This window comes from Sminthopsis crassicaudata, chromosome 5 (assembly GCF_048593235.1).
Source record: "Sminthopsis crassicaudata isolate SCR6 chromosome 5, ASM4859323v1, whole genome shotgun sequence".
In the NCBI taxonomy this organism is placed as follows: domain Eukaryota; kingdom Metazoa; phylum Chordata; class Mammalia; order Dasyuromorphia; family Dasyuridae; genus Sminthopsis; species Sminthopsis crassicaudata.
The window spans coordinates 273,241,350-273,267,325 of NC_133621.1; the positions used below are offsets into that span (position 1 = coordinate 273,241,350).

General features: G+C 33.4%; 1 protein-coding gene and 1 pseudogene across 2 annotated transcripts in view; one reads left to right on the plus strand and one right to left on the minus strand.

Annotated features, from left to right (window-relative positions):
- LOC141544676 (uncharacterized) overlaps positions 1-20,202 on the minus strand; it is a 127,841-nt gene extending 107,639 nt beyond the window's left edge. For both annotated transcript variants that reach the window (XM_074271090.1, XM_074271091.1), the window contains exons 1-5: positions 20,125-20,202; positions 19,744-20,042; positions 6,493-6,607; positions 6,134-6,307; positions 4,513-4,619 (exon numbers count right to left, since the gene is read on the minus strand). In XM_074271090.1, coding sequence (XP_074127191.1) covers positions 4,513-4,619; positions 6,134-6,307; positions 6,493-6,607; positions 19,744-19,973 — 626 coding nt within the window. In that variant the 5' untranslated portion in view covers positions 19,974-20,042; positions 20,125-20,202. The remainder of the gene's footprint in view (positions 1-4,512; positions 4,620-6,133; positions 6,308-6,492; positions 6,608-19,743; positions 20,043-20,124) is intronic.
- Positions 20,203-23,454: 3,252 nt separating this feature from the next.
- LOC141543994 (MTRF1L release factor glutamine methyltransferase-like) lies at positions 23,455-25,692 on the plus strand (annotated as a pseudogene).
- The last annotated feature ends 284 nt before the right edge of the window (positions 25,693-25,976 follow it).

Sequence of the window (25,976 nt, forward strand, 5' to 3'; positions counted from 1 at the left end):
ACAAAAGGTCAAGATGGAACTAATGAAAAAAAAAAAAATCAAATGAAGGTAGCCTAGCTGTACCTGATCTAAAACTGTAGTATAAAGCAGCAGTCACCAAAATCATTTGGTATTGGCTATGACATAGACTAGTTGATCAGTGGAATAGGTTAGGTTCACATTACAAAATAGTCATTACTTATACCAATCTGATGTTGGACAAACCCAGACACCCCAACTTTTGGGATAAGAATGAACTATTTGACAAAAACTGATGAGAAAATTGGAAATTAGTATGGCAGAAACTAGGCATTAACCCATACTTAATACCATACATCAAGATAAGATCAAAATGAGTTCACACTCTAGAAATAAAGAATGAACTTATAAATTAGAAGAACATAGGATAGTTTACCTCTCAAACCTGTGAAGGAGACAGGAATTTGTGACCAAAGAACAGCTAGAGAACATTTTGATCACAAAATAGAAAAGTTTGATATCAAGTTAAAAAGCTTTTTTACAAAGAAAACTAATGAAGACAAGATTAGAAGGGAACTGGGAAAACATCTTTATAGTTAAAAGTTAGGATAAAGGCCTCATTTCTAAAATATATGGAGAATTGACACTAATTTATAAGAAATCAAGCCATTCTCCAATTGATAAATGGTCAAATGATATGAATAGACAATTTTCAGGTTATGAAATTGAAACTATTTCTACCCATATGAAAAGGTGTTCCAAATCATTATTAATCAGATAAATGCAAATTAAGACAACTCTGAGATACCACAACACACCTCTCAGTTTGGTTAAGATGACAGGAAAAGATAATGGCAAATGTTGGAGGGGATGTGGGGAAACTAGGACACTGATGTATTGTTGGTGGAATTGTGAATGCATCCAACCATTCTGGAGAGCAATTTGGAACTATGCTCTAAAAAGTTATCAAACTGATAACTGATACTTTGATCCAGCAGTGTTCCTACTGGGCTTATATCCCAAAGAGATATTAAAGAAGGAAATGTGCAAAAATGTGGCAGTCCTTTTTGTACTGACTAGAAACTGGAAATTGTATGGATGCCCAAATGGCTGAGTAAATTATGGAATATTATTGTTCTGTAAGAAATGGCCAACAGGATGAGTATAGAGAGGCTTGGAGAGATTTACATGAACTGATAGTTCATGAAATGAAATGAGCAGAACCAGGAGATAATTTCAACAACTAAACTATATGAGGATCAATTCTCATGGATGTAGCTCTCTTCAATAATGAGAGGATCCAAATCAGTTTCAACTGGTCATTAATGAACAGAACCAACTATACCCAGTGAAAACACTGAGAAATGAGTGTGAACTACAACATAACATTTACATTCTTTCTCGTATTATATGCTTGCATTTTTGTTTTTCTTCCTAGGTTATTTTTACCTTCTTTCTAAATCTGATTTTTCTAGTATAGCAAGACAACTATATATGTATATAGGTATTGTATTTAACATATATTTTAATATAGTTAACATGTATGGAACTACCTGCCATCTAGGAAAGGGATGGAGAGAATGAGGGGAAGTTTTTGCAAGAGTCAGTGTTAAAAAAATTAGCTGTTCATTATGTTCTGTCAAAAAAAGCTATAATTTATTTTAAAAAAACACTGTGATAACAAAGTATAAATGACTCAGCTCTTCTCAGCAACACAATGATCCAAGACAAATAGAATAAACTCAGGAAGGAAAACACTATTCAAATCCAGATAAAGAACAAATTACTCTGGAGACTGGATCATACTTTTTCCACTTAATTCTCTTATTTTTTTTTTCCTTTTGATCTTTTTCTTTGAAAATTAATGTTACTTCCCAAAGAAATATTAAAGAAGGGAACAACAGCATCAAGAAATTCAGTTCTGCACACATATATGTATCTAGGATATACTATAACATATTTAACATGTATGAGACTGCCTTCCATGGAAGGGTGTAGACAGAAGGAGGGCAAAATTTGGAACAGAAGTGAGTGGAAGGGATAATATTCTAAAAAATTACCCATGCGTATGTACTGTCAAAAAAAAAAGTTGTAATTATAAAATTTAAAAAATTAATTAATTAAAACTAATGTTACTAATGTGAAAATAAGTTTTCTATGATAATAGAACATTAATAACCTAAATCATCTTGCAGGGAAGGAGAAAAATCTGAAACTCAAAATTTGTAAAAGTGAATGCTAAAATTTTCTTGAAATGCAATTGGTAAAACAAAATGTTATTAAAAATAAAGTTAATATATTCAGAATAAAGCCTCAAAAATGCATTATAAACATCTTTTGAAATTTCATCTCAATAAAAATCAGATATATTAAAACTTCAATATTTGTACATTTTATTTCACTATCTCTCATTCTTGTGGAGTCTTCTCTTCCTTCAAATACTTTAAAAAATTATTTTGAAGGACCATTTGTACTTGTTTGGTGCTTTCTTTGTCATGGATTTTTTTCTTTAAGCTATTTAGTTCTGATCTAGCCACTTTTCCTGAATCAGACTTTTGAACCTCCCTTGCCATACAGAGAACATGAGATACTGAGCTGCATAAATTCACGTCTCCCTACTGGTTGTAATGAAAATAAAAATAGTGATAGTTGTATTCAATTTTACATTTATTCATTGGCACTCTGTTTCATAGACAAATGCTCACAAGATGATTATTTTTTCATGCAAATCAACCTACAGGATTGTTTTTTCCTTAATAGATTTTCATTTTTGTTGTGATGCAATGGTAGTCCTTCATCTTTTTTCTTCAGATTTTTTTTTTTACAAATTGTGTTGTATTCTAACCTTCAGTTAATCTTAGCCATAATATTTCTCTTTTTGACAGAGATATTTGCCTACCAACGCAGTTTTTGGGCTATTTTAGCCTTCTCTTTGGGACAATTGTTTAGTATTTGATTAAATTTCCCATGGAGAAGTGATGGCTTATTTAATCACAGAAGATTATAGCTGTTATAATAACTGTCTGTTTCATTTTTAGGATTTCTCCTCATTTGCATTAATTTTTACTTTAACTCTGGCCAGCCATGATCTGAATAATAAACAACTAATTCTGAAATTATGCCAACAATAGTAAATAGTAATTTTTGTCTGTTAGAATAATCAGTTTTGTGCTTGGGTTTGGGTACTTACTGGTGTTGGATTATCAATTTTTTTTTTCATACAAATGTTAAAATCATACAAAATCCAACAACACATTCCATCCCAAGGTATATTTTTTCAATAATATTAGTATTAAGCTAGATGTAAATGATATAAATATGCTCATATATAAAATGATGTAAATGATATGCTAATATATAAAATGTTTGCCAGTACTCTGTAGGATGCTCTACACAGCATCCAAGTAGAATAGATTCTATATGGTAGAAATTATTTCTAAATGGTCCTGCATCAAGCCTTGCAGGAACATGAAAAAGGCCCACATTCACTAAAAAGAGATTGGTCAAAGATTCCACACTGAAAAAGTAGACCAAAAATGAATATTTTTCAGGTTCAGTGTAGTTTAATGGGCAGCTCCATCTAATTGGTTTATCTATTCTCTCTGTGGAAATGTATGTATGTGTAGACATATATGCATACACCAAACCCTGCATGGACATTGAAGAACAACAATGCACTAGTCTCAAAAGTGTTGGAGAAAGGAGATCCAATTGGAACACATTTAAGAAACTACACAACACTTGTAATGAACACACCACCACAAAAACTCATTTTATAAACATCAATATTTTTTCAGGAATGATATTTGGCCACAGTAAAAATCTCAAACCCAAATATATGCTCTCAAAAGAAACAAAATTGAATATAATCCTAAAGATCCATGAACATATGTGTGGTGAATATAAGTAGGTGCAGGCAATAATGATTTTTGATGTAGTAAGTGATGTCAAAAACATGCACGAATAAAAGTGGGCTAATCTTGTATTGAAAATAAAAGTACTAATTATTAAAGTATTAAAAGAATCAAGGGAACAATCAGTTTCCTGGATTCTTTACAAAGAATGACAAAAGTCCTGTAAAAGAAGACTGGATAGGAGAATTAAATTAAGAATCAGTATGATGAGTATTCATAATAAGAGCAAGGGCCCATCAAAGTATTTCATCATATCATGCTTTTATTATTTGCATTTGTCAATGTGCAAATTCTTAAGAGAAACAAACAAAAAGAAGCAGAAAATACATGCTGCAATCCTCATGGGTGGCATTAAAATTTCATAAAGATATGAGAAATATGAGATTTCAAAACTTCTATGCGATAATCGTAATTTAAAATCAATAAAGAAACTGCAAATAATCATAACCATTAAAGAATGATTAGTATCCCCAAGTGGAGTGTTTCTTCTTGCCAAATCATGAGTTTCTTTTCATAACTAATATTTGTTGACATTTTTCATCTCTTTGCAATGACATTCACTTTCAATTACTGTTCCATGATTTAATCTTTTTCCTCAAAAATGTTGCTTCAAAAAATAAGCTTTAATGAATGACTGTACCTTTTACAATTATCCAAGGCATTCACATTTGCTCCATTCTTTAAGAGAAAATTTGCCATTTCAGTGTTCACTGTTGTAATTGCAAGCAAAAGTGGTGTAAGGCCTTCCTGAAAAGACATAATAAAGATAGTATTATATTAATCAAGCATTCTATAAATATGTAAATTCAGCTTATGACATTTTGTCAACATCTTGTGAATTTGTTACTGAAGTATGGCACAATGATGGACCATTGGAGTTAGAGGACCAGAGCATAAAACCTGGGTCTATTAGTTAATTCCTGTGTGATCATTAAGCAAAGTATTTTGCCTCTCTTGGACCTAAATTTTCTTACATATAAAATGATATAATGAAAGTAGATACCTTTGGTATTCCTACTACCTATTAATATGTAATAAAAAGATAGAAATCCAGAATTTTTAACAGACCATTTTGTATTATAGGTGTCTTCCTTTCTGGCCATTTTCATTTTATAATCAATTGTTGTGCAAATGCATCTAAACATATTTTCTCATAACTATCCTAAAATAAAGTTATATACTGGCTAGGTTTAAGGTTGACTAGTTATCTTTGCCCATTCCTTTGGGGTGTGTAAATTCAAAGCAACCACAACCAAAACCACAACAAATAATTTTTTTTAAAAAATCTTTCCTTGAGAGGTTTAAACCTGGAAGAAAGTCATTCACGTAGCATTTCCCCTCTCTTACCAACCTTCCTAATATTCCTATTAAATAATATTATAATATGTTCTTTGTTTTTTCTCTCAAGTGGCAATGACTAGGAATTAAACCTAAACTCAAAAAAATCAGCAATCATTCAGTATATCAATCAGAGAAAATAATTTTAAATGTGTAGTCATTAGGACAAAGAAACATGTACTTAAGAATTTGTTCCTGTGAAAATTCTGTCTCAATGTAGTTATACCTAATAGGAACAAATTACATTTCTTCATGTCAAATTCATGCTGTAAATGTTTAATTTTAGGAAAGCATTGTGCACAATTATCTGGTGGAACTATTGCATTCTGAAGACCAGAGCCAGATGTGAGGAAATAGCTAGCTAGCTAGCTTCAAAGTCAGTAAGATGCAAATTCAGGGCCTGCTGCTGAACCCTGCCGTGCTCCAGGACTCTCCCTAATATAGGGTTTCTTGACATTTTTGTGTCATGGACCCCATTCCAGAATAATGCTTTTAAATATCTAAAATATGTAGAAAACAAACAAAACCAATTACATTGAATTAACTATAAACTTGTTAAGAGTCCTTTTAAAATTAATGGATGCCAGCTAAAGAATCCGTGCTCTTAAGAATAAAATACAGAGCAAGTGCTGGTCTAAATTGGTAGAGGGAATTTTTTTAGGAATGAATGTGAATGGGAATATATGTTCATTCATGCAAAAGAAATCTCTTCCAGTGTCATGTCCATTCACCATCTTCCTGACACTCCTCCATTCTGCATCAGAAAATTCACAAGGCTAATGAAGATTGGGTGCAGAATGATTTTAAGTTATTTCTGTTAAAGAAATATTTCCATGAATAAATGAATAACAAAATATGTGAATTGGACACTATTTGATTTTTAGCTGATAATCTAATTTATTATATAAGAGGCTGGTTTCCACCTTGTTTTTTGCTTCAATATCAATGTTGTGCTTAATCAGTTTTTCTGCCATGAATTTGGTCTGACCAGAGGCAATATAGTGAAGTGCATTGTTGTTCTTGCCATCCCCAAGATTAGGATCTGCACCATGTTCCAGCAGGATTGTTGCACACTCCTCCTGCCGACACTCTATTGCCTGTCAGAATAATAAATACAAAGAAATAATAATGTAATATAAATTTAATATATTCCCCCATCATTTAGTGATATTTAAAATAAGTTAATAAAACATATTAACTTATTTACTAACTTTAAATTTTCTTAATCAAAAAAAGAAATCAAAATGCATTTCATTGAACAGCATAGTTAACTAAAGCATACCTTCATTAAAGGTGTTCGACTGTCATTATCTAACAAGTTTAGTTCACATTTTCTCTCTACTAAGAGAGAAACAACATCTGGATATCCATTAACACAAGCCAGGTGAAGAGGTGTTCTACAGAAATAAAAGAGTAATGTAATTGCTTGATAATGTACTGCAACAATCAAAATCATACCATTCTTAGGATAATTTAAATTATAACATGATTATTCTTATGCCTAAATGGTAAATCACCTCCAAAATAAATGACTATTAGTGGTCACCTAAAGAAATACAAAACTGATATGATAGACAATCACCGGGAGTGGGAAGACAATAGGTAGATTTAGATTTTACTACAGATGGGCATGTGACCCTTGCTCAGTTTCTGACTTCAGCTGATTCACTTCTCCTGAGGCAATGGTGCCTTGGGACTAACCATACTGATGCCAAACAGAGCAGAGTTCCTCTTGGCATGGCCCACTGCAGCTCAGAACTCATGAATTCAAGAGATCTGTCACAGTCTCAGCCTCCCTGTTTACTGGGATTACAGATGGGCTTCACCCTGCCTGGTTGTCAAGTCTAACAACTTTTCCCAATAAGAATATCCACCCACAATTACAAAATATTTAGCAAAGCAGCTTTCTCAGGAAAACAAAACAAAACAAAACAAACAAACAAAAAAACCTTACACATTTGTATATTTGTACAAGGCACAAATAAATACATGGACACATGTGTGTGCATTCTGCACTAAGGCTTACTGAAATGCAGCATTGTACAGTTGAAGTGGCTCTATGTTGCTAAAGGCTATTCCAGTGCTGTAAACATTTTGGTAGTTCTACTATGATGGAAAGGTTTGCAATAAGGGCCTGATATGACTGCTGTCCATGGACCAGCCTAACTAATGTCATAAAGATATCATCAGTTTGGTCAAAGGAGGATGATTTTTTTTATTGATAGTCCATTTCAAAGTCCATCTTTGTGGTTTAATTATTTCAGTTCTGTTAACATTGTCACCTCATGTTGGGTTTTCTTGGTAAAATTATTGTAGTGGTTTGCCTTTTCCTTCTCTACCTCAATTTACAGATGAGGAAAGGAGACAAACAAGATTGAGTGACTTGCCCAGAGACATATTGCTAATATCTGAAACCAAACTTGAATTCACAAAGCTGAATCTTAGTGACTCAAAGTTCAGCATCATATCTACCAAGTTGTAAAAAGGAAATGCCATGTATTGATGGAGGAAATATATATTACATTAAAATCCTGTACCATTTAAGGAATGTGTATATAAATATTCATATATGTATATTTTAATTTTTTTTATATTTTCAGGTCTCCCCTTTTTCCTTTTCCTTATGCCTTCTTCCAAAGTGTCTAAGGTAGGTAGAGGGGAAGAGATTTCTTCTTCCCCAATTCTCCCAACTGCAATGGCTGAGATGATTACATGTAGCTTGATGAAGAAAACTATGTATATTTTAATTTTTTTTATATTTTCAGGTCTCCCCTTTTTCCTTTTCCTTATGCCTTCTTCCAAAGTGTCTAAGGTAGGTAGAGGGGAAGAGATTTCTTCTTCCCCAATTCTCCCAACTGCAATGGCTGAGATGATTACATGTAGCTTGATGAAGAAAACTAGCATCTATTAAGTTTCTATTAGGTTCCAGACACTGTTCTCACCACTTTAAAGATATTACCTGAATGAATGTCCATCAATTGGAGAATGGTTGGGTAAATTATGGTATATGAATGTTATGGAATATTATTGTTCTGTAAGAAATGACCAGCAGGAGGAATACAGAGAGGTTTGGAGAGACTTACATGAACTGATGCTGAGTGAAATGGGCAGAACCAGGAGATCACTATATACTTCAACAACAGTACTGTATGAAGATATATTCTGATGGAAGTGGATATCTTCAACATAAAGAAGATCCAATTCATTTCCAGTTGATCAATGATGGACAAAAACAGCTACATCTAGAGAAGGAACACTGGGAATTGAATGTAAACTGTTTGCACTACTGTCTTTCTACCCAGGTTACTTATACCTTCGGAATCCAATTCTTAACGTGCAAAAAGAAAATTGGATTTACACACATATATTGTACATAGGTTATACTGTAACACATTTAATATGTATGGGATTGCCTGTCATCTAGGGGAGGGAGTAGAGGAAGGGAGAGGAAAATTTGAACAAATTGAATACAAGAGATGTTATAAAAAAAATTACTCATGCATATGTACTGTCAAAAAATTATAATTATAAAATTAATTTTAAAAATATTACCTCATCCAGTCTTTGTAATAACCCTGGGAAGTGGGTATTATTATCCTCATTTCATACTTGAGAAAACAGAAAAAAAATTGCTAGGGTCACACAACTAGAAAGTTTATGAAGTTGAGGTCTGAGTAATTGGTTCTAATGACTAGTTAAATTAGAAACTAAGCAAAACATAAAAACAAAAGACTTTTACATCTCTCAAAAATTAATTGTAAATTTTGAAAGTTTAATTTAAAAAAGAAATGAGATGAAGCCTTTTATTATTGAGATTATGAAGGAAACCTTAAAAAATGGGATTGGTTAATTCAGTTTACATTACAAATTTTATATTTCTTAATCCAGATGTTCCCCTTACTCATCAGCTATGATATATAGGTAGGTAGGCTTTTTTTCCTCAGAAAAGGAATGAGCAAAATTAAAGGAAGACAGGGTAAAAGGATGATATTCTTTGGAAAGATTTTGCAGAAATCAGGAAGAATTTTAAAAGGAGTTTATAATTATGAAATTGTTTTTTAAGTTGGAAATTAACTTATGCCTAGGTTAAAGAATGAAACAAAGCAGCATTAAATGCTTGCATTAGAGGAAAATATGATGTAAAAACAAGATGCATCACTATGCTGCCTGAATGTCACCAAGTTACTAGGGCAATTTGGTTTCTATGCATTTTAGGAGAGAAAATAAACAAAAAAGTAGAGGGAAGAGAAAAAGAATCAGAGAATTTGATGATTTCACCAAGTAGCTGATGCTTACAGATTCAATGTTCATCATTTTGAGTATGACTATATATTAAATATAGGTAAACTTAAAACTGGTGGATAACAAAAGAGTGACACTGGGTTTAGGTTTAATTGACAAGGGTTCTCTGATTAGAGACCTCAAAATTAAAACTCCAAGGAATATTGTAGCTAAATTTCAGAATTATTGAATCAATGAAAAAATATTGCCAGCAGCCGGAAAGAAACAATTCAAGTATCTAGGAGCCACAATTGGGATTACCTAGGACCTAGCAGATTCCACCTTAAAGGATCAAAAGATCTAGAATCTGGTATCCTGAAAAGTAAATGAATTTGGATTGCACCCCAAGAATCAACTATTCAGCTACACTGAGCATTACCTTTCAGGGAAAAAAAAAAGATGGATATTCAGTGATAAAGGTTAATTTCATCTATTTCTGATAGATGAAACATAAACATAGCTGAAGAAAAAGTTTGATCTCCAATTACAGAACTCAAGAGAAGCATAAAAAAGACCCAAAAGAATCTTGAGAACTTTATCTCTGTGATGGGTATACTTAAAGCGGGCAGGTATAGTTTGATTTTATTGTGATGATAAAAAAGAAAAAGAAAGAAACTGGAGGTGAGAAGAGGATTTTCCTGAAAAAAAAATAAAATGGAGATAAAATGGAGGAAATTATATTTCAAGAAGAGGCAAAGAAAACCTATTATAATTGAGGGAAAGAAAGGAGGGAGATGAACTCTTGTGTGAATCTTACTCTCATCATATGTGGCTGAGACAATAGATATATTTGTTTTCACAGAGAAACTTTTCCCATCTTATAGGAAAGAGAAGAGGGGAAAGGGGAAAGGAAAAGGTGAGGATAATAAAAGGGAAAACAGAAGTAATATGTGAAAGATAAAAGAAAGATGAAGGTGCTGTAAAGGGGAAGGGCTTTTGAGGGAAGTGGGAGCCAAAAGCAAAATACTGGGAAGGAGGGAAAGAAGTTGAAAAGAGAAAAGCATAATTTGAGGCAAATAAGATGCGGGAAAACACAAAATTACTCATTTTAACTGTGAATGTGAATGGGATGAACTCTCCCATTAAATAGAAGTGGAAACCAAACTGGATTAAAAACCAGAATCCCATAAAATGTTGTTACAAGTGATACATACAGAGTAAAGGTAAAAGATTGGAGCAGAATCTATTATGCTCCAGGTGAAATAAAAAAAAAAAAAAATCAGGGTTGGCGGTAGTGATTTCAGATCAAGCAAAAGGAAAAAACATAGAAAAAAATAGATCTAATTAAAAAATATAAGGACGGAAACTCTCTTGCTAAAAGGTACCATAGATAATGAAACTATATCAATACTAAACAAATATGCTCCTAATGGTATAGCATCCAAATTCAATAAAAATAGTTGAGAGCTGCAAGAAGAAATAGACAGCAAAACTTCTAGCAGGGGATCTCAACTTTGCTCTCTCATAACTAGATAAATTGAGTCACAAAAATAAAGGAGTTAAGGAGGGAAACAGGATTTTAGAAAAGTTAGGTATTATAGATTTTTGGAGAAAACTGAATGGAGACAAAGTAGTATACCTTTTTCTCATCAGTTCATGGAACTTTTGCAAAAATTAATGTATTGGGCCACAAAAATCTCAAAATCAAATGCAAATAGTCAAAAATAGTACATGTATTTTTTTTTCAGATAATAATGCACTAAAAAATATATCCAATAAAAGGACAGGTGAAAATATATCAAAAATTAATTGGCAACTAAATAATCACAGATATAATCCATAATTTCCTCTTAAAGACAATAATGATACAGCATACCAAAATTTGTGGGGTGCAGCCAAAGCAATTATTAGGAAAAATTTTCTATCTTTAGATGCTTATTTGCATAAAATAGAGAAAGAGAAGAGCAATCATTTGGGCTTGCACTTTAAAAAGCTAGGAAAAGAACAAATTAACCCCCCTCATTTAAATACTAAGTTTGAAATGCTTGAAATGAAATAAAAGGGGAGATTAATAAAATTTAAAGAAAATTGTAGAGCATGGGCTAGTTCTTTGGAGGGCCTCAGGGTTAATCAGAGTCAGGATAAATCCAAGTCCTTGGGGGAGAAGTGAAAGAAACAGCCAAGCAGAATCCTGGATTCATTAGTCCAGAGTCACCAACTTCTCTCCTCCTCCTTCAGCTATCAAATGACTCTAACCTCTGTCCCTCCACCCTCCAATCCTTGTCTATCATTATCTTAACACCAAACATTCAGCAAGCATCAAAAATGAAGAGCCATTTATGCAAACATATGCTAATAGAGTCATTGTCTCACATTGAATAGATAATTACCCTTAAGTGCTTGGTTGTCTGCTTCAAACATACCTTTGGGTTTCAGCCCTCTACAGAAAACCAATTAATAAATAAAACAATTAGTTTTATGAAAACAACAACAACAACAAAATGGACACCCCTTTAATTTAATTAGAAAAAGGAAGAAAATAAAATTGTTAGTCTCAAAAATGAAAAGGGAGGGTTTTCTACCAATGAAGAGGAAATTAGAGCAATTATTAGGATTTTTCCCAAGTATATGCCAATAAATTTGGTAATCTCAATAAAATGGAGGAATATCTACCAAAATATAGATTGCCCAAGTTAACAGAAGAGTAACTTAAGTATTTAAATATTCCCAAACTCTTACTAAATTCCCTAAGAAAAAATCTCCAAGGCCAGATGGATTTATATGTGAATTCTACCCAACATTTAAAAAACAATTAATTCCCACACTATGCAAACTATTTGAAAAAATAAGGAAAGAAGGAGTCCTACCAAATTCCTTTTAAGACACAAATATGGTACTGATACCTAAAGCAAGTAGGATGAAAGCAAAGAAAATTATAGGCCAGTTTCCCTAATGAATATTGATGCATGATGAATCTTAAAATATTAGCAAAGGGATTATAGAAAGTAATCCCCAGGATAATACACTTTGACCAAGTAGGATTTATACCAGGAAAGCAGGGCTGGTTGAATATTAGGAAAACTATTAGCATAATTGGCTATATATCAATAACCATACTAACAAAAATCTTAAGATTATCTTAATAGATGCAGAAAAAACATTTGATAAAACCTCATACCTGTTCCTATTAAAAACACTAGAGAGTAAAGGAATAAATGCTCTTTTCTTTAAAAAAAAATTATCAGTAAACATCATATATAAGATCAGGGGTGAAACAAGATCGACCCTATTACTAAATACGGTATTAGAAATGTTAGCTTTGGCAATAAGAGAAGAAAAAGAGATTAAAGGAATTAAGAGCAGATAATAAGGAAGCCAAATAATCATGCTGCATGGCATACTTAGGGAACCCAAGAGAAACAACTAAAAACTACTGGAAACAATTTACAACTTTAGCAGTGTTGCAAAATCCAAAATAAATCTGCATAAATCAACAGCACTTTTCAAAGTCCAGCCACCAAGAGATACAAAGAGAAATTCCATTTAAAATAACTGTTGATAGGATCCATACTTAACACCATATATCAAGATAAGATCAAAATGAGTCCATGAATTAGGCATAAAGAATGAGACCATAAATAGATTAGAGGAACAGAGGATAGTCTACCTCTCAGACCTGTGGAAGAGAAAGGAATTTATGACCAGAGGAGAACTAGAGATCATTATTGATCACAAAATAGAAGATTTTGGTTACATCAAACTAAAAGGTTTCTATACAAACAAAACTAATGCAAACAAGATTAGAAGGGAAGTAACAAATTGGGAAAATATTTTTACAGTTAAAGGTTCTGATAAAGGTCTCATTTCCAAAATATATAGAGAACTGACCCTAATTTATAAGAAATCAAACCATTCTACAAATGATAAATTGTCAAAGGATATGAACAGATAATTCTCAGATGATGAAATTCAAACTATATCCACTCATATGAAAGAGTGTTCCAAATCACTACTGATCAGAAAAATGCAAATTAAGACAATTCTGAGATACCATTACACACCTGTCAGATTGGCTAAGATGACAGGAACAAATAATGATGAATGTTGGAGGGGATGTGGGAAAACTGGGACACTAATGGATTGTTGGTGGAGTTGTGAAAGAATCCGGCCATTCTGGAGAGCAATTTGGAACTATGCCCAAAAAGTTATCAAACTGTGCATACCTTTTGATCCAGCAGTACTACTGGGCTTATATTCCAAAGAAATACTAAAGGGGGGAAAGGGACCTGTATGTGCCAAAATGTTTGTGGCAGCTCTTTTCATAGTGGTTAGAAACTGGAAAATGAATGGATGTCCATCAATTGGAGAATGGTTGGGTAAATTATGGTATATGAAGGTTATGCAATATTATTCCTCTGTAAGAAATGACCAGCAGGATGAATACAGAGAGGCTTGGAGAGACTTACATGAACTGATGCTGAGTGAAATGAGCAGAACCAGAAGATCACTATACATTTCAACAACAATACCGTATGAAGATATATTCTGATGGAAGTGGATATCTTCAACATAAAGAAGATCCAACTCACTTCCAGTTGATCAGTGATGGACAGAAACAACTACACCCAGAGAAGGAACACTGGGAATTGAATGTAAACTGTTAGCACTACTATCTTTCTACCCAGGTTACTTATATCTTCAGAACCCAATTCTTAATGTGCAACAAGAAAATTGGATTTACAAACATGTATTGTATCTAGGTTATACTGTAACACATGTAAAATGTATGGGATCGCCTGTCATCTAGGGGAGGGAGTAGAGGGAGGGAGGGGAAAATTTGGAAAAATGAAAACAAGGGATAATTTATAATTATAAAATTAATAAAAAAAATTTTTTAAATAACTGTCAACAATCTGTCAAAGTCAGGAATTATATGAACACAATAATAAACACTTCCCATACAGATAAACTCAAATCTAATGAAATGAAAAAATATCAAAAACTTGTGGGTAAGCCAAGAGAACATAATAAAAATGACAATATTGTCTACATTAATCTACTTATTTAGTACCAATAATTTTTTTATAGATCTAGAAAAAATAATAATAAAGTTTATCTGGAAGAACAAAAGGTTAAGAATTTCAAGTGAATTGACAACAAAAAGTTTCTACCCCAAGGAGAAGAATGAAATGGCACTTTGCCCAGAGAGAATTAATGCAAGAATTCAAAATGCAAATTAAAACAACTGTTAGGTCCACTACACACCTCCCATATTGGGTAAGATGACAGAAAAAGATAATGATGAATGTTGGAGGGGATGTGAGAAAAATGGGGCACTAATGGATTGTTAGTGGAATTGTTAATGGATTCAATCATTCTGGACAGCAATTGGACCTATGCCCAAAGGGTTATCAAACTATGCATAACCTTTGATTCAGCAGCATTTCTACTGGGCTTATATCCCAAAGAGATCTTAAAGAATGGAAAGAAACCTAATGTGCCAAAATGTTTGTGTCAACCCTTTTGTAGGGACAAGAAACTGGAAACTTAGTGAATGTCCTACAGGTGGAGAATGGCTGAATAAGCTATGATATATGAATGTTTGGGATATTATTGTATTATAAAAAATGACCCACAGGATGATTTCAGGGACACCTGGAGAGACTTACATGAACTGATGGTAGGTGAAATGAGCAAACCCAGGAGATCATTGTACGTGGAAATAAGATTATATGATGATCAATTCTGATGGACATGGCTCTTTTCAGTGCAGATGATTCAGACCTATTCCAATGATTTTGTGATGATGAGATCCATCTACTTACAGAAAAAGGACTGGGGGAACTGAGAGTGTATTAAATTTAATTTTAAAAATTAAATTTTTAAAAAGAAAGCATTTTCACTTTTCTTTCTCATTTATTTTACTTTATCATCTCATTTTTCTTGTGCAGCAAGATAACTGTATAAATACATATGCCTATGTTGGATTTAAAATATATTTTACTATGTTTAACATATATTGCATTACATGCCATTTAGGGCAAAGGATGGAAGAAAGGGGAAAATTGTAGCACAAGGTTTTTCAATGGTCAGTGTTGAAATTATTATCCTTTCATATGTTTTGAAAATAAATTGTAACAAAAAAAAAAAAAGAAAATTAGAATCAGGCAAGCAGAAGCCAATGACACAATGAGAGACCAAGAAATAACAAAACATTTTAAAGAATGAGAAAAGAGAACAGAATATAAAACAGCTCATAAAATAACAAATCTGGAGAGTAGATGAAGAAGAGAAAATGTAAGAATAATTGGACTGCCAGAAAGTTATGACCAAAAAAACAACCTTGGCAAATTATGAAGGAAATAATCCTACAAAATTGTTTTGGAGTGACATGAGGAGAATGATCACCACCTCAAAGATATCCTTTATGGAGAGCACATAGGAATATTACCAAACTTTGAAATTCCCATATCAAAGAGAAAATTTTGCAAGAAACAAGAAAAAAAAAAAAAAAAAAAAGAATTCAAATGCACAGCAACTACAGTTAGAATCACACAAGACTTATCAACAGATGCTTTAAAAGACCACAGGTCTTGGAATCTTATCTATGCAGAAGCAAAACAACTAGGTCTGTGGGCAGAAATATTATATACAGGAAAATTATCTATAATTCCAAATGAGAAAAATTGGACATTCAAGGAACATGAAGATTTTCATGACTTTCTATCAATGAAATCCAACATTAACAGAAAATTTAATATGTAAAAGCCAATATCAAAGAGCAATTTTAAGAAACTAAATATGGAAAAAACCTTTAAACATGGACAAATATTTTTTTCTCTCTATAGGAAATATATATTTTATGTGTACAATTTAAATCAACAATAGCTCAAAATGTAGATTAGCATAGTAAAGTTAAAATTGTAATTATGCTGTAAAAATGAGGTATAGTAGAATAGAAACAGGCTTTATCAGAGTGAGGACAGAAGGACTCAGTTCTGAAAACCTATTCTCACAGGAATGTGTTCAACAGGAAATATTGTACTATGAAGAGACTAGCACCCTTAAAAATCTTTAAAGAAATAAGGGGGGGGGAGGTGGGAAGAGCAAATGGGAAAACAAAAGGTGAAGGAAGAAGATAAAGGAGAAATTCCTGGCTGGGGGGAATTAAAGTAATAGTAAGCCAAGTTATGGTACAGAATTTAATGAAAGTGTCAGCAAGGATAGGAAAGATGTGAGGATCTAAGTTACATGTATGTGTGAGTTTTAGTGTGTGTATACATTGGTAAATTATCTTTTCATAACTGTAGCTTGCAGAAGAGGGGATGAAAGGGATGTGTATATATATATATATATATATATATATATATATATATATATGCATGTTTATTTTCAAATTAATTACTTGCATATTTTCACAAACTTAGAAAAAGTACAAAATTCAATTTGGACAAGTTAGTGATGTACTTGGAATAATCAGATTTCCAGCCAGGATTCCATAGATTTTCAATATTTAACAAGCAAAAAAAAAAAAAAAAAAAAATACATATGGAATTTAACTTCCCTATATACACTTTTTGTGACTCATAGTTAAAGATACTCATATATATTGTTTATTAAAATCCATACAGGCAGCATAATATGGTGGACAGAAAGCTAGACTAGAAATTTGAATTTTGTGTGTGTGTGTGTGTGTGTGTGTATGTGTGTGTGTACTGAATCTAACATGTATTTCAACATATTTTAACATGTATTGGACTACCTGATAGATGGAGGAGGAAGGAAAGAAAAGGATAATTTGCAACAAAAGATTATGGAAGAGTCAATGTTGGAAAAATTACCCATGCATATGCTTTGTAAATAAAAAGCTTTAATAAAAAAAAACAAATGAAAATATAGATAAAAATATATTTTCAAAACATTAGGATTGTTGAATTCTATAATTATTCTAATTATTCAAAGAAAAACAAATTGAAGAGATAAGCCTTTGAATATGTCACAGATATAAAAGATTTTGAGCAGTTAAAGTGTACATTGGTTTCCAATTTCTATGATTACTAGAGTCCGCTTCTGCTCTATACTGTGTACATCAGTTTTAGCCTGTTGTCTCCAGTAGATTAAGTGTGAAATAGACACCGTTTGCCCTTCCTAGCCAAAGACACCCCAGCATCTACCTCTTGACTCCAGAAATTTTCACTAGATGTCCTCTCCACTCATGGAATAATCTCTATCCGCTCCTCCTCTAACCCTACATGGCATGCTCAAGTCCCAGCTAAAATCCTACCTTCTGCAAAACGTTTTTCCCCAATCTCCCCTAATTCTGAAGTCTTCATCTGTTGATTACGTGCCTGTTTTCATATTGTCTCCTCCATTGAAATGTGAGCACACTGACAGCAGTGTCTCTTTTACCATTCTCTGTATTCTCAGCTCTTAGTAGAGTCTTGTTACATAGAAGACACTTAATATTTGTTGACTGACAGTTCCTCTTACATGGCACTTCTGACACTAAGAAACTTTACTGTTATCTCCCCGCTGTATGTAATGCTCCTCACTTCCACCTCCTGGCTTCCTTCAAGTCTCAGCAAAAGTCTTGCATTTTACAAGATGCGTTTTCCATCTTTCTTAAAACTAGTGTTATCCCTCTGAGACTACTCCAATTCAGCTTGTATGTATCTTCTCTATATGTAGATGTTCCCCCCATGTGTCATCTTGACTCCTTGGGAATCATTCAATATGGTTTTTCAACTCAACATTGCCTTCCCTTGAGTCCATTGCCCATTTAATCATATTGCCATATTGCTTTCATTGATCCTAGGCAACTCTTTTATTTTACCTCCCTAAATAATTCACTCTGCCACTTACCACAGCAGCTCTTCCAAACCTTTTCATTTCTTCTCAAACCTTCCATGGTATACACTTTGCAGTTTTTTCAGTTAAAAATCTCAGCTCATATTTTATTAGGAAAAAACAGACCATTCCCTGAGACCTCCCACTTTTACCCTCTTTCTAAACTAATTCATCTAAATGTCTTCTGCCACTATTTTTCCTTCAGCTATCTCAAAAGAATTGGTAGCCCTTTTCCTTGAAAATGAAAATGCCTCTACATATACAAGTGATACCATTCTATTTTACCCATCATTCCTCTTCTCACTCATCTTTTATTGCATCCTGGTTATTTTCCTGCTTGCCAACAAATATCCCCATGTCTTCTTCCCCATTCCCCAAAGAAACTTCATTTGATCAATACATGGCCACTATCATCCCACATCTCTCCTGTCTTTTGTAGTTAAATGCCTTGAGAGGGCTGCTAACAAGAAATGACTCCACTTCCTCCTCTCCTGTCATTTTTAAAAAACACTTTATATACTTTTTTTTTCCTAAAGTCTTCCCAAATACTAATGGATATCTTAATTACCAAATCTAATAATTTTTTTTTCTCAAGTTTTTTTTTTGTTTGTTTTGTTTTACTTCTCTGAAGTCTTTGAAACTGCCACATTTTATCCTTGGTAACCTTGGTATCCTCTTTGTAACCCTGCTCTCTCCTGGTTCTCTTCTCCAGTATCAGAGACTCTTGCTTCTCAGGCTCCCTTTCTTATAAAGTGCCTTACTAGATTGGCCTTCTAGAATAGGGACAATCCCTGCTCTTCCATTCCTTTTTATCAGTTGCTGTTAGCCTTGTGCCTGACACAGAGTAGATATTAGAAGCCGCAATTTATTTTCTGCCTCGAAACTTTTACACTTCACATATGTCCATATTTCACTAGCTGGGGCATATAAGTGGCACAATGAATAAGAGTTCTGGGCTTATAGTCAGGAAAACTTATCTTTGTATGTTCAAATTTGATAGCAAACACTTACCATCGTGTGATCCTGGTCAGGTTACTTAACCATGTTTGCCTCAATTTCCTCATCTGTCAAAATGAGCTGAAGAAGGAAATGGCAAACCATTCCACTAACCAGTCTTGACATAGTCGTTTTACACTTGTCAACAATCAGCAGAAGGAAGTAGTATTTGCTCCTGTGTTACTATTGATAAAGAGTAAGTTAATTGGATCCTGGCTATTAGTAAAATGAAGGAGTTTCCAATCATCTAAAATGAACAGGCAGGACAGGGAGGTGAAACCAGCTTTTGGGACTTGCTTTCCAATCACTACAAGTCAAAACCTGACCCTGAGCCTGTCCCAAGTGCTGAGGGGGTTTGATTTCCCAAGGGTTAATGGCGGGGTAGGAGACACGGAGTTACGTGGAGGGTTGGGTTAAATGTCTTAGGCTCCTTCGGTGCTCCTTCCCCGCCCACAACCTTTGCACTTACCGCTTCACTTTATCCAGATCATTTACGGTGTTTTTTCCGAGCAGCAGCAGCTGCTGCACCTTCGCCACATCCCCGCGCAAGGCAGCTTTATGGATCTTCCCGAGGTCCTTGCTCCGGATCTGATATCCTTCGGTGCGGTAAGGTGTTTGGACCCCAAAGTAACTCGGCAGATTGAAGCGGCTAGATGAAGATTGCCCCTTCTTCTTAATGTAGTTGAAAACCTTTTTCATCTCGGAGGCAGGCTTCACGGCTGGGAAAGAGAACTCGCACAGGAGTCTTCTCTAGGGCCCCTCAGCCTGCTGGGAAGGGGAATTAAAGGGAGAATTAAAGGAGGAACTAAAAGGGGAAATATTAATAACCCAAGACCGGAGGTTTAGAGACCTGTGAGCCGATTCAGCTCTAAAGGCAAATGCAACTGAGGAGGGGAACTGAACTGCACTTGCTTTTATCAGATTCGCGGCTCACGAGGATGCATTAGTCAAATAATGTACTGGTGAGAGCACGTGCGGCCGAGTCCGTTAGCTGTCAGCTAGAGGAGTCCAAAGCTCGAGATCGCGCAGTTGGGTAAACTCCTCTCACTTTCGAATCTCGGGACCTGTTCTGTTGCTTACTTTTGTAATGATGGCAAAAACACATCCTCTCCGAGATTGGCTTTCTTCTGTAAAAGAAGACATTCTACTGGATAATCTTTCAAGTCTCTTGCAGCCCTTTAACAATTCTGTGAACCCAAAGGCGATGCCCAGATTGAAGGAACTCTAGGGACCTGGATGGACAAATTTTATTTTCTTTATCCCTTTTTTTTCTTTTTTGATATGATTTTTCTTGTGCAGCAATATAAGTATACATACATGTATGTATGCGTATACGTATGCATATATTGGATTTAACATATATATACATATATATGTATATATATACATATATATATATGTGTATATATATATATATATATATATATATATAATGTTACCATGTTTAACATATATTGCAATACTTGCCATCTGGGGGAGAGGGCGGGGAAGAAGTGGGGGGAAAATTGGAACTTAACGTTTTGCAAGCATCAATGTTGAAAAATTATTCTTGCATATGTTTAAAAATAAAAAAGCCTCAATATAAAAATAAATATGCAAAAAAAAAATAGTCAAGGTGTGAGATGTATGTGTGTGCCGAGTTTTTAGCATATTATACTCCACTGTTCTCAACAATTTTGGACAAAGAGTACATTCTTATCCCAGAAGCTAGATTCTTTGGGTTTAATCAAACAAAACCTTAGTATAGATATCAACTATTGTGTTTTTCATACCAATCTATTCTGCTTCTCTCCCACTCTATTTCTCAGGCAGTACCAGATAGTTTTGATGATTGCTCCTTTAATAATGAGTTTTGGGTCTGGTAATGGTAACCCACCATGTTTTTCATTTTTTCCCCATTAATTCCCTTAATGTTCTTGAATTTTATGTTTCCAGATCACTTTTGTTATTTTTCATGCCTTATAAGATAATTTTGGGGCAATTTGATTGTCATGGCCATGAATAAGTAGCTTAATTTAGCTAGAATTGTCATTTTTATTATATTAACTTGGTCTAGCAAAGAACAACTGAAATATTTCCTCTGGTCTAGATCTTTATTTACATGAAAACTGATTGGAAATTGTGTTCAAATTGTTCCTGGGTTGGTTTTGGCAGGTAAACACTCAAATATTTTATTATGTCTAAACATATATTAAATGGAATTTTTCTTTGTATCTTGTTACTCACCATTTTTGCCAATATATAGAAACATTGATGATTTATTTGGGTTGATTTTAGGCTTTCAACTTTGCTAAAGTTAATTGTTTCAAGTATATTTTTTGTTGATTATCCAAGTATACCATCATTTCATCTCCAAAAACTGATAGTTTTCTTTCCTCATTTCCTACTTTAATTCTATTTGTTTTGTTATAGGTAGAGCCTACATTTCTACTACAAAATTGAATAATGGTGGTATACCTGGCATCTTTATTTCACTGCTGATCTAATTTGGAATGTAAAAGCTTCTCTCCATTAAAAATAATGCTTGCTGATGATTTTAGGAAGATGTTTATCATTTTAAGATAAATTCCATTTATTCATATAGTCTAGAGTGTTTTTAATTGTAATGGGTTCTGTATTCTGTCAAAAGCTTTTTCTGTATCTGTTGAGATTATTATATGATTTCTGTTAGCTTTCTTCTTGATATGGTTAATTATGACAATGATTTTCTTTACATTGAACCAGCTCTGCAGTCCTGGCATAATTCATACTTAATCATAATGTATTGTCATGTTGATAAATTGTTATAATATTTTTGATAATATTTTAGTTAAATATTTACATAAATATCCATAAATTGGTCTATAATTTTCTTTCGCTGTTTCGGTTTCTCCTCATTTAGATATCAGCAACATATTTGTGTCATAAATGTTGGGTGGACTCTTTCTCTATCTTTCCAATAGTTTATATAGTATTAAAATTGTTTTTTAAATGTTTGATAGAATTGATTTGTAAGTTCATTTGGGCTTGGGGAATTTTTCTTTCCTTAGTAAGTTCACTGATGACTTGTTTTATATATATATATATATATATATATATATATATATATATATATATATATATAATGGGAATATCTAATATTTTATTGTGTCTTCTGTTAATCTGGACATTTAATATTTTTGTAAATGTTCAAACATTTTACATTGTCAGATTTGTTGGCATATAGTTTGACAGAATAAATCCTAATTATTGATTTAATTTCTTCTATGGAGGTAAGTTAAAACTTTATAGTTTTCATGATGCTTTTTGGTTTTCTTTTCTTTTTGTAGTTAAATTAACAATGTTTATCGATTTAGTTAGGTATTTCATAAAGCTAACTTTTCATTTCATTTATTAAATAGTTTTCTTCTTTCCAATCATATTTTCATCTCTCCTTTGATTTTCAGAATTTCCAATTTTGTATTTGAGCTCTTTGTTTATTTGTTCTTTGTCTAGCCCTTACACTTACATGATCCTCTTTCTTGATTTTATTCATGTACATATTTAGAGATATAAATTTTCCCCTACAAACTGCCTTGACTGTATCTCATAAGTTTTGGTATGTTGTCTCATTGTTGTCATTCTCTTGAATGAAATTTTTTCTATGATTTCTTATTTGATTCGCTAATTTTTAGAATTGGATTACTTAATTTACAATTATTTTACTCTATCTTTCCCTGTATCTTTGTTGAATATAATTTTTATTGCATTTTATCTGAAGAGAATGCATTTATTTTTTCTGTCTTTCTGCATTTGTTAGATTTTTATGCACTAGAACATTTTACTAAGATTTAGCTTCCTTCTTTATTTCTTTTATTAAGTTTATTTTGACTTTTTACTTTGTCTTAGATCTTAATTGGTATCCCACTTTTTTTTTACTTCATAATATATTCTGCTCCAGCCTTTTACCCTTGCTCTGTATTGATCTCTTTCAAATGTGTTTTTTGTAAGCAATGTATAGTTTTTAATTCACTCTGTTTTCTGCTTACATTTTACTTGAGAGTTCATCCCAAATACATTTTTTTTTGTGGTAAATTGAATTATCTTCAATACACATTGCCTTATGAATCATGGTGGCAGAGAAAAATCAGAGCAAAGGGGAAAAACCATGGGAAATATATATTTAACAAAAAAAAAAAAAACCCAGAAAAAAAAAGGGAACATGGCATGTGTGGATTTATATTCAGTCTCCCCAGGTCTTTTTTCTGGAAGCAGATGGAAGCAGACATTTTTTTTGTCCAAAAACCTATAGGGATTTCTTTGAATCACTGAACCTCTGAGAAGAACCAAGTCTGTCAGAGTTGATCATTGAACATTCTTGCTGTTACTGTATATAATGTATCCCTGGTTTTTCTGCTTTTGGTCAGCATCAGGTCATATAATTTTCTAGCCCTTTCTAAAATCATCTTGTTCCTCACTTCTTGTACAAGAATACTAGTCCACCACCTTCATATAGCACAACTTGTTCAACCATTCCCCAATTGATGGTTACCTAGTCATTTTCCAATTCTTTGCTACTATAAAAAAAGTGCTGCTACAAACATTTTTGTAAATGTGAGTCCCTTCCCCTCCTTTATGATTTCCTTAGGTTACAGACTCAGTAATGGTACTATTGGGTCAAAGGGTATGAAAGTTTAATAGCTCTCTAGTTCCAGAATGCTCTCCACAGTGGTTGGATCATTTCATAGCTCCACCAACAATGAATTAGTGTCCCAATTTTTCCACATCCCCTCCAACATTTATCATTGTGTTTTCCTATCCACTTTAGTCAATCTGAGAGATGTGAGGTAGTACCTCAGAGTTGTTTTAATTTGCATTTCTCTAATCAGTGATTTTAGAACATTTTTAATATAGCTATAAAAGGCTTTAATTTTATCTTCTGAAAATTATCTGTTCATGTTCTTTGGCCATTTATGAATTGGATGGCTTGTATTCTTATAAATTTGACATGGTTCTTTATATACTTTAGAAATAAGATCTTTATCAGAAACACTGGTTGTGACATTTTCCCAACTTTGTACTTCCCTTTTAATCTTGTTTCTGTTGGTTTTATTTGTGCGAAAATAATACAATGTAATGTAAACAAAGTTGCTCATTTTCTCAAAGAGGAAAAATAACATCAGGAAAGTATCTTGACTTGCAAGTGAATTGGATTTGAGTGAGGCAAAATTGTGCAAAGTCATCTTCCTTACTGTCTCCTCCAGAGTCATACAAAGTTCATGATCATTGGTCATGAATCTCCTAGAGTTAAATAAATCTCACAAGAAAACAAAACAAAACAAGAAGTACAGTAGCATTAAACAAATTGTTGAAGATATTTGTAAAACTTATGGTGACATAAATGGGAATATTAAATTATACACACACGCACACACACACACACACACACACACACACACACACACACACATATATATAATGTCTCAGAATTACAAAATCGTGTGCTTTTAAAACATTTAAACTTCTGAAACCATTTTATTTAGCAATGCTATTGACATAATACAAATTGTTCTGTAACTTGTCAGTAACATAAACTATCCTAGGTTTCTTTCAAATCATTTTCCCAGTATTTTTATATCACAATCTTGTTACATTCATAAACCTAACTTGTTCAGTCATTCCCTAACTTATGAGCATCCCTTAACTTTTAAAATCTTTGACATTACCAAAAAAGTTGCTATAATCATTTTTGTCCATATAAGATCTTTTCATCTTCCTTCACCTTCAAGATGGGACCTCCCAAGTCTTCATCACATGGTCTGAAACTGAGGAATTAATCAACTTAATACTTTATGAGGAATCCCAGAGGTGCCAAGAACTCAAGATTAAGGAGCATTGACGGCCATCAGCTTGTATTTGGCCCACTTATCCTGGACATCTGCTTGTGGTTCAAGGTCTATTGTCCTTAGCTTCCTGAACAGACTGACCCAATACTGTATGCTTGCAATGGAGAAGGGGAAAAGGTTGTATGGCTCACCAGAGATGAGGCTATACTTGGAAATTAGGATCAAGATTGTCTACCATGATATCATCTTTGGAGTGAATAGAGAGCAGCTGCTTCTATTGCATCCAATGGACTTTGTAGTCAGCAACTTTCCCCCCCCCCCATAATTTCCATCATGACATGAAGCAGCAGCCCCAGAAATCCTCAACCATAAACATACTATCAGTTTGGATGGAAGAGAAGATGACATGAAAATGATAAAAAGAGATCCTGTCCCAGAAACCCATTCTGCTGACAAACTCAGAAAGCATCTTTGTAAAAGTTGTCCCTCGGCATCCAGAGCTAGTTGAAAATGGATCACAAAACTTGTTTGACTTGGATCTCTCCATCTCATTGACACATGTTGGCCAGTTCATAGGAGCATGCAGCAAATCTACCTGTCTAGAACACCGATGACACAGCAAGAGACAAGATTGTTCTCCCAGTATTAGAGACCCATATTCCAGGACTGTGGAGCACTCTTGGGTAGAGGATTGGAGATTAGCACCTCTTGCTAAAAGATGCTCAGGTTTGAGATAGTTACTGGAGCATCTAGGATAGGTATCTGGATACAGATATTTGGCTCTTCTGTGGAAGCAACAAAACCTGTCCTTTGTCCATTCATTAGTAGTGTTGGTGGTGTTTATTCTCCTGGCCAGAAATATTTCTTAGAGCTCCCAAGTAGGTCTTACCATCTCTTC